General features: G+C 32.9%; 1 protein-coding gene and 1 long non-coding RNA gene across 2 annotated transcripts; one reads left to right on the forward strand and one right to left on the reverse strand.

Moving 5' to 3' along the window:
• Positions 1-312: 312 nt before the first annotated feature.
• LOC111988705 (uncharacterized) lies at positions 313-4,772 on the reverse strand. Its single transcript, XR_010624350.1, has 2 exons — positions 4,180-4,772; positions 313-561 (listed from the first exon to the last, which is right to left on the reverse strand). It is a non-coding gene; the product is annotated as an uncharacterized LOC111988705 (long non-coding RNA).
• LOC111988688 (enoyl-[acyl-carrier-protein] reductase, mitochondrial) lies at positions 2,595-8,455 on the forward strand. Its single transcript, XM_024020468.2, has 10 exons — positions 2,595-2,856; positions 2,940-3,037; positions 5,524-5,655; positions 6,120-6,263; positions 6,336-6,438; positions 6,605-6,704; positions 6,808-6,884; positions 6,989-7,067; positions 7,942-8,060; positions 8,177-8,455. Exons 1-10 carry the CDS (start codon positions 2,633-2,635, stop codon positions 8,268-8,270), a joined length of 1,170 nt encoding a protein of 389 aa, XP_023876236.2. The 5' UTR covers positions 2,595-2,632; the 3' UTR covers positions 8,271-8,455.
• Positions 8,456-8,756: the final 301 nt, after the last annotated feature.

The raw sequence follows: 8,756 nt of genomic DNA on the forward strand, positions 1-8,756 counted from the left end.
AAAAACTCCAAAATAATAATCTTTTTTTATTTTTTATGATCGAGACTAGTATTAATACCACACTAAATAGTAGCAAAAAATTATAAAGAAACCAACAAATTATGAGGGTTAAAACAAAATAAAAAAAAACACCTAACCTATGACATGAAGATGAAGTGCTACAAATGTCACGTCCCAAACCCGTACTCAGATTTGTGATCATGACTGGCATGTTAATATCAAGTTTAAACTTGATATTGATAAGAACCAATCAATCTTTTTACAAGAGCTTCCCTCTTTCTTATCATTCTTGTTTCTTTACTTCTTGATATAACTGTCCACTTGATATTCAAAGCATCTACATTGTACTTCAAGGGATAACACAATCCACCAGCTACTCCAATTCTAAATTTCACGTAATACATCTCTTATTACTTTAAGGTACACAACTTTTATTAGATTCTAAGATACACAATACTACAAAACTAAACATCAAATTGCTAATTTGGGATCTATACATTTAAAACTAAAATCAGCTTCTTCCAAAACTCGACTAAGGCTCCCTTTACTCCAAAATAGAACCTGTTGATTGAAAGAGTGGAATGGTGAGCTACACAACTCAGTAAGGGTAAGATACACGAGAATTTAATAAGAATCTATGTGAATCAAATCATTTCATTTTATGAATATTCAGATAGGAGAACATCTTTTCCTGCATAGTATTTTATACTATTCATAATTATAACTTATACGCTTTTCATAGAAAAATAATTGATCTCTTTTTTCTTATCAGAATAATATTACTAAAACCTTTTAGACTGAATTTCTTTTATATCTTACAAAGTCTCCAAATATAATATTGATTATCTGTCACAGTGACAGCTTTGCAACATTTCTTATAAATTCATAAACAATTATCAAACGATAGTATTTTCGTATGAAATTTAGTATGTATTTGGATACCGCTTATTTTACTGAAAACTGAAAACTTATTGCTAAAAACAATAAAAAAAAAAAATTTCTGAGTTACTGTTCACTGCTAAAAATACTGTAACTTTGCTTTAGTGCACTGTTCATGTCCTATGAACAGTGCAAGAGGCGTTGGTCAAAAAAAAAAAAAAAAAAAGGCAAAAATGCATACTAGACATATTATATAATAATCTCTAACAAACCTTTTACCCATAGCAGTCCTAGAAAAATTACAGGATTTATAATGACCAAACATGTTAACCAATGAGTGCAACTATTTACAAGTTCATGAAGTGCCTATTAACTAACTCTCAACAAGCTTCAATTACTGAATTAATTGCACATTCAGCACCTCAATTAGCAATTTCATAAGTTTATCTAGCTATTTTACTCATTTTAACTCTTAGTCATAATAGATTTCATCTTAGTCTATCATCTATGAGCACATGCAAACATAAACAATGACTTAATTCATGTTCGGGCAATCAATAGTCTCTAGAATCCAACACACTCATATACAAATTCATATAATCATCACTTAAGTTTAAATGGACAATAGATTAAAAGAATTAGATTTTCCCCTTACCTTAGGCACAGGTTCTTGGAGTGATAAAGCTAGAATTATTCTAGGTTTAAATTGGGAACAAAAGCTTGAGAAGAATTGAAAGAAACTTCTTGTTGCTGCTGGACCCATAGGTGTGAGTGGGAGGTGAGAGTTGAGAGTTTTTCTTTCTTTTGATGTTGGACCTGTGGGTTTGAAAAAAGGGACTCAAAAGAGCTTCTAACTCTTTCCTTAATAGAAATGAGAGCAAAGTGTGGTGAGAATTTTGATTTGTTTGGATCTGTGGGAATAGAGAGGGAGAGAGCTTCTTGGTTATTCTAATTGCTTTGAGAGAATAGAAAGAAGAATAAGGTGATGAGAATTGATGTTTGCATGGCCGACTAGAGGGTTAGTGGGGTGGGGTTATGTGGAGGTTAGTGGCCTTGCCACTTGTCTCACATGCATGGCAAGTTAGACAAATGTCCACACATGGTTGGCCCAATTATCTTGATTCTATTAGTCATGTGTGTAGGAAGTTACTAAAATACCTTTACCTTAAACACTTAATTAAACACCAACAACTATATATCTAATAACTTAACCACTTAATATAGCTTTGTATATACTTAGTATATATTCATAATACAATTAGCCATTTAATTATATATAATCTTCACAATTCTTATTGTATAATAATATGCTTATTAAATACTCTTATATTGATTTTAGAAAGAAAGTAACTCAAAATAATAATTAACCACTTGAATGCATAGGTTAATTATAAAGTTGGGTCAAAGTGTTACTAAAACCAACATCTTATGATAAAACACTACCTAAATAAACTGTCTATAATAAGCTATTCTCCTTCTTTAAAAAAAGAAAAAAAAAAGAAAAAAAAAAAAAGAAGAAGCTATTCTTAAACGGAAAGTCGGAAATAAGCTTAATGTACATTTTTTCTTATTTATAAAACTATTTTATAAGATCATTTCTTTTACCATTCTAATAATTAAAAATAGTAGAAATATTATCATAGAAATTCTTAAAAAAAAAAAAAATATATATATATATATATAAGTAGTAAACAATTGGTTAGAAAATAAGGAAATCTAAAAAAATTCGAACAGTCAAGGACAAGGAGTTGATATGGCTAGTGTAGTGGCGCAACGACAATTCGTTTCAAACCGTCTCATCATAAGAGCAAGAGAGAGAGAAATGGCGTTTTCGTCATGGTCCCACCTAAGACTAAGACTGCCGCATTTGGCGCGAACCCAATCCCTAACCGTGCGAGCATTCTCCGCCGCCGTCATGTCGCCGCCGTCTAAGGCCGTCGTCTACGACCGCCAAGGTCCACCCGACTCTGTCACCAGGTCCTTATTCCCTATCCCTAACCCTAACCCTAAATTTATGTTTGTTTGAATTTTTGAAAATTCTGGGTTTGGTTGCAATGCAGAGTGGTAGAGCTACCACCAGTAGAAGTGAAAGAGAACGATGTTTGCATCAAAATGTTGGCTTCTCCTATCAATCCCTCTGATATCAATCGCATTGAAGGTTCTTCCCATCTTTTTTTGAAAAACCTAAATTACAATTTTTTAAATTTCAGGCAAAAATTGAACTTAGACCAAATTTTAGGAACGAAAAGTGAATTCTAGCCTATGATTTGACGTATGTGTATTGGAATTGAGTTAAGTAACTGTGCTAAGCTTAATTGAGTAAGATCTTTAAATTTCTTTGCTCTCAATTACTACTAATTNGTTTAAAATTATATATATATATATATATATATATAGTCATATTACAAAATAATCAATTTGACTTAAATCAGATAATTGGTAACTTTATCTTAAATTAGAAACATCTTGACAAATAAGAAAACTTTTCTTTATAAATTTCTTCTCATAAAATATTATAACTTTTATAGTCATAAAACTTAACTTTTTTTTTTTTTTTTTTGAGAAAGAACTTAATGTTTCTTAAAAAGCAGATATCTGATAACTTTTTAATATAAGCTTTCATCATAAGCTTTATCTTTAAAGCATAATAGAACTTTAGAAACTTTTATCTTTAAAGAACAACTTTTCTTTATAATTTCTAAATAACTTAATAGCTCATTCATGATACATATTCGTCAGTCCAATTGTAAGTCTGTTACAACTTTAGGAGGCTTCCAGCACATAGTGCCAGGCATTTAGCATTCCCCACAATGCTAGGTAATCCCAGGATCAAATTAGAAAGTATCACCCTTTTGGTGTAATCTTATCATCAATCACGCGGGTCGGTTGGCATCCTCCACAAGTTGGCCATTTGCAACGAGGGCGGGTACAGCAGAGTCCTCGTCACTTATAATAGCCAATCAAAATCTCCATGGAAATACCGGTACTATAACCCCTATTGGCTGAGTTCAAATGATAACAATGGAATAACCGAAAACTATATTTTTCTGATAGCTATGCTTTTACATGAATATTTCATAACAGTAGCATATTCACTTCATTCTTAAACATTATGTTCATGATATAAGTAATAGCATCAATATGCTTAAATCATATACATGAGGTTTCGAAAGCTCACAAACATATCTTTGTCTGAAACATGATTATATGTCATATCTCTAATAAAAAACCTTTTAATACATAATACACTTTAAAATACACCTCATGACTTATCAAATGCCCATATAACTTATCCCTTACCTGAAAGTAAAGAAATCGAGAGCCTAAAGTCGAAGGAGCTCAGACTTGGGGCTGGTAACACCTAAACCAAATATCAAAGCTTATTACCATCAATTATTCCTTATCATAAACTTACACATTCATCTCAAAGTTTATCTCTTAAAATCAATGAAATTCTAATCTCACCTCAACGAGGTTCTCCAAACACAAGATACATTCATCAAATACCATGATGTATCAAAAAGAAACCATTATTTTAATGTTCATAGTCAGATCATGTCAAGCAGCTTTAAAATCAATTCAGAATGTGTTTGAGTTTGGAAGCATAAAACCATGCAATTTTATAGAGCCACTCCTCTGGATGTCTAGTAAATACCATATCAATTTCAGAGTCAAAGCATAAAACCATGATGTATTAAAAATCATACAAGACAACATGCTCAAATCTATCCTAACAAAATTTCAATTAATTTAAAAATTGCACTACTATTTTGTATTGATCCAATAGCTATGAGACCAATTCAATAACAACCACAAGTGTCTTAGATTTCATAGGAAATATCCCTAGCATCCAAATTCACTGTATACAATTTAATATATAATTTACCATGTGTAAACATAGAATCTGTCACAGTGACAGCTTTGCAACATTTTCTATAAATTCATAAACAATTATCAAACGATAGTATTTTCGTATGAAATTTAGTATGTATTTGGATACCGCTTATTTTACTGAAAACTGAAAACTTATTGCTAAATTTTCTTTGCTCTCAATTACTACTAATTTAAAAAAAAAAAAATATATATATATATATATATACACTTGGATTTTGATTGTGACATTTATTTATGATCAGCTAAACAAAACCCAAATGCTGGGGATTTGTAGTAAATTATCAGCCTACTGAAAACAGCATATAAAAATTGTATTATTTTTATGGATGCAAAATTTGGTTACCAGTATTGAAAATCTATTTTGAAAATCTAACAGTTGGATTTCATGTTTATTGTGTTCTTAAAACGTGCATTAAATTTTGTGCCAATTAGATGTTGTTTACTATTCCATCCATAAACTTATTTTTATGCATAGTTTTAGACCACAAAAACTTGAAGTTTAAATATTTGATTGATGCCATAGCTATTGATCCTTAATCTTCTGAAAATTTTGCAAGCATGGAAGATGTAAGAAAAAAATATAATCCAATGATGGGTTTGTCAAAATTCATATCTAATATAAAAATATTGAGTGGGGTTGTAGCTAAACTTTTTTCTTTAAAAAGAGAAATAATAAATAATTTTTTTTGCCTCTAAATATTGGAAATGTTTTGTTGTGGTTTTTGAAGTCAAATGCGGATGGTGCTGCAGGTGTATACCCTGTAAGACCACAAGTGCCTGCAGTTGGAGGATACGAGGGTGTTGGAGAGGTGTTCTCAGTGGGCTCTGCGGTTAAGGGTCTTTCGCCTGGTGATTGGGTCATCCCATCTCCGCCCTCTTCTGGTATGTTAGCTTTTGCTAAATTCTACTTTGCAAAGATATTTAAGATGGGCTTTCCACTAATTTTGGCTTTATTTCCCTGCACTTGAAGTTGAATTGCTTTTGAAAGTGAAGTTTGCTCGAATAACATTTCCTTAAAGATCAAGTTTTTAAAATACTTTCTTTTAACGAAAAAAATTATTGAAAATGCAAATGAGGTGTAACCCAAGAACAGCAGAAGTATACAAAAGAAGTCACTAGCACCCAAAATTGAAGGAATGAGTGTTGGTCTCTTTAAAGCCCAAGGATGACTTCCAGGCTGCAAAACCTACTTGATTTTCATGAAAGTTGTGAGAACATAGTGTTTATCTGTTTAAAACATATAGCTAGGCATATTTACTTCAATTGGATAGATGGATTTGGATTTTTATGCATTTATGGTGCTTTGCTCGATTGTATTGGACAATGAGAACATTTGTTCTGCTTAGGGACATGGCAGACTTATGTTGTGAAAGATCAGAGCGTCTGGCACAAAATTAATAAGGAATCACCCATGGAATACGCTGCCACAATTACTGTTAATCCTTTGACTGCTTTAAGAATGCTTGAAGACTTCATTACTTTAAACCCAGGTAATGGCATATCCCTAGTTTTAGTATTTTTCTCCTTTATGTGCTTAGTGCTTAATAGCTTGGTTTGTATAGGAGACGGTATCGTGCAAAATGGGGCTACAAGCATTGTGGGGCAGTGCATTATTCAGCTTGCACAATATCGTGGTATACATAGTATAAACATAATAAGGGACAGGTGCTTGTTTAAAATTTCAGCTCTAATTTCAAGAGCTTGTTTACTTCTATGTTTGCCAATTTATAGATAAAATTAGGCACTGCATGTTAGTTTTTTTTCCCCCTTATTATCTTCTGCTTTTCTCTGGAGAAGCTTACTGTCACTTACCATCTTCTGCTTACTACAGGGCTGGATCAGATGAAGTAAAAGAAAAGCTAAAAAATCTTGGTGCTGATGAAGTTTTTACTGAGAGTCAACTGGAAGTGAAGAATGTAAAAGGTCTCCTGGTATTGTCATCTATTGACTCATTATGGTTGATGCTGTCTTATGTGTTGGGTTGGGGGCATTTGAATCTGATGTTTTCAATTTTATGTCTCATGAATATGCTAGACTAATCTACCTGAACCTGCTTTGGGATTTAACTGTGTTGGTGGAAATGCTGCTACTTTGGTTCTCAAATTTTTGAGGTATAATATGCAGTGCTTTATTATTTTGCATTTTTGTAGAATTAAAAAATTTTCATTTGTCAATTTAATATTCTTCCAGACATGTAACTAGTTTTTATTTTCAGACAGGGTGGAACTATGGTAACATATGGTGGAATGTCTAAGAAACCTATTACAGTATCAACTTCATCTTTTATTTTTAAGGTAAGCTATGCTCCTTTTTTCCCCTCTTTCTTTCTTTCTTTCTTTATGGAAGGTTCGGTCTTCTGTTTGTTACCTTAGGGTAAACTGGGACAAGTAGAAAATGTGACTGTAGTGAAAACACTAGGGAATGCTAAATCAGAAAGAAGTAGATTGGAATAACCTTGAAGTGAACAAATTTTTTTGACATAGTGGATACTATTGGGAAAAAGTCTGCCACATGAAACAAAGGCTAGGCACTCTCAATGAAAGATGACATTATATTGTAAACTATTACTGTAGATAATTGCTGTCTTTAGCTGTAGACAATCTGAAGTGGCATATAGAATGTCTGGCCAACTCCAACTGGGTTGAGATAAAGACAGATTAATGGAATGATCTACCATTCTTTTCATTATGGTAAGTGTTCCACCAATCTATACTGTGTTTGTAAAGAGGGGAAAGGAATTGTATATTTGTAGTTAAGATTCCAAATATCTGGTATTTTCTGTCCTTGTATGCCAATTGTTTAGTTGAACATTCTGTTAGACACATTCAAATGTGACATCATTATTCTATTCTTCAAAATATTTGTGACCATGGTTATGTTCAGCTCTCATTCAGCCTGGTGAGATTGACTTAGCCTGTACATTGTTACAATAATGATCAGTTTGATCATGCATTTGATGGCAGAAAGGAACAGAAAGATAGGATTGGCACAAACATACTGTGGATTTTCTTGTTGGCCAATGAAATTTGGAATGGTTGCACTAGTGAAAATAGTTTCTTGTACTTACCAATCTAAATATAATGCTTTTGTCCATGTAGAAAAATATTTAGGACTGTCATCAGATCTATAATGTTTGAGTCAACAGTGTTTAATCCTTCTCTTTTGCAGGATCTTTCCTTGAGGGGATTCTGGTTGCAGAAATGGATGAGTTCTGACAAAACTAACGAGTGCAGACCTATGATAGATTACCTCCTAGACCGAGCACGAGAAGGGAAGTTGAAATATGAGTATGTTTTATTTCATAGACAAATTTACTTGGCAATATCTTGGTTTTTATCTCCCTGATCACAGACCATGGCATCTATTGTAAATGTTAACATTTTTGAGGTGCTCCTCTTTGCAGGATGGAACTGGTTCCTTTTAACGATTTTCACACTGCATTAGATAAGGCACTTGGAAAACTAGGGAGCCAACCAAAACAGGTCCTCACGTTCTAATTCTTAATCAAGACCGCAGGTGAATGTTTGGGTCATCGTGTATCTATGTATCTATGTATTGTGTTGAAGGGCTGAGATTTGGATTTTGTATTACACAATGTCATTTCACACTCCTACGACACAGCGAGAGTCTGAACCACCAAACGAACTATAATTAATGGAAAATCAGCAGTCAATTTGCTTAACCTTGTTGTCACGTTATTCTTAGAATACATTTATGAAATATGATACGGTAACAGGTACAAAGATACAAATGCAGAGAGCAGCGTTTTTACTTTTTACTAGAGAGGCCCCATTGAGCACTTCATGAATAGACTGACTTTTGATTTTGGGAGGTCGGGGTCTGGTTTTGACAGCCTAAATCAAAGTTTGTTAGCCGGTAACATCAATGGGTGGTTATACTTAATGCCAAAGACTCTGGTCAAGGCTCCACTTGCGTTAAATCACGGTCTTCATCTTGAGCAATGCTAGTGAAGCAACTCCTAT

Source organism: Quercus suber, unplaced genomic scaffold (genome assembly GCF_002906115.3).
Source record: "Quercus suber isolate HL8 unplaced genomic scaffold, Cork oak 2.0 scaffold_432, whole genome shotgun sequence".
Classification (NCBI taxonomy): domain Eukaryota; kingdom Viridiplantae; phylum Streptophyta; class Magnoliopsida; order Fagales; family Fagaceae; genus Quercus; species Quercus suber.

What these genes read in the sequence shown, in the direction of transcription:
- LOC111988688 (XM_024020468.2), top strand. Translation starts at nt 2,633, where the DNA reads ATGGCTAGTGTAGTGGCGCAACGACAATTCGTTTCAAACCGTCTCATC. An exon ending in CCACCCGACTCTGTCACCAG is followed by an intron (nt 2,857 to 2,939) that starts GTCCTTATTCCC and finishes GTTGCAATGCAG; the next exon opens with AGTGGTAGAGCTACCACCAG. An exon ending in CCCATCTCCGCCCTCTTCTG is followed by an intron (nt 5,656 to 6,119) that starts GTATGTTAGCTT and finishes TGTTCTGCTTAG; the next exon opens with GGACATGGCAGACTTATGTT.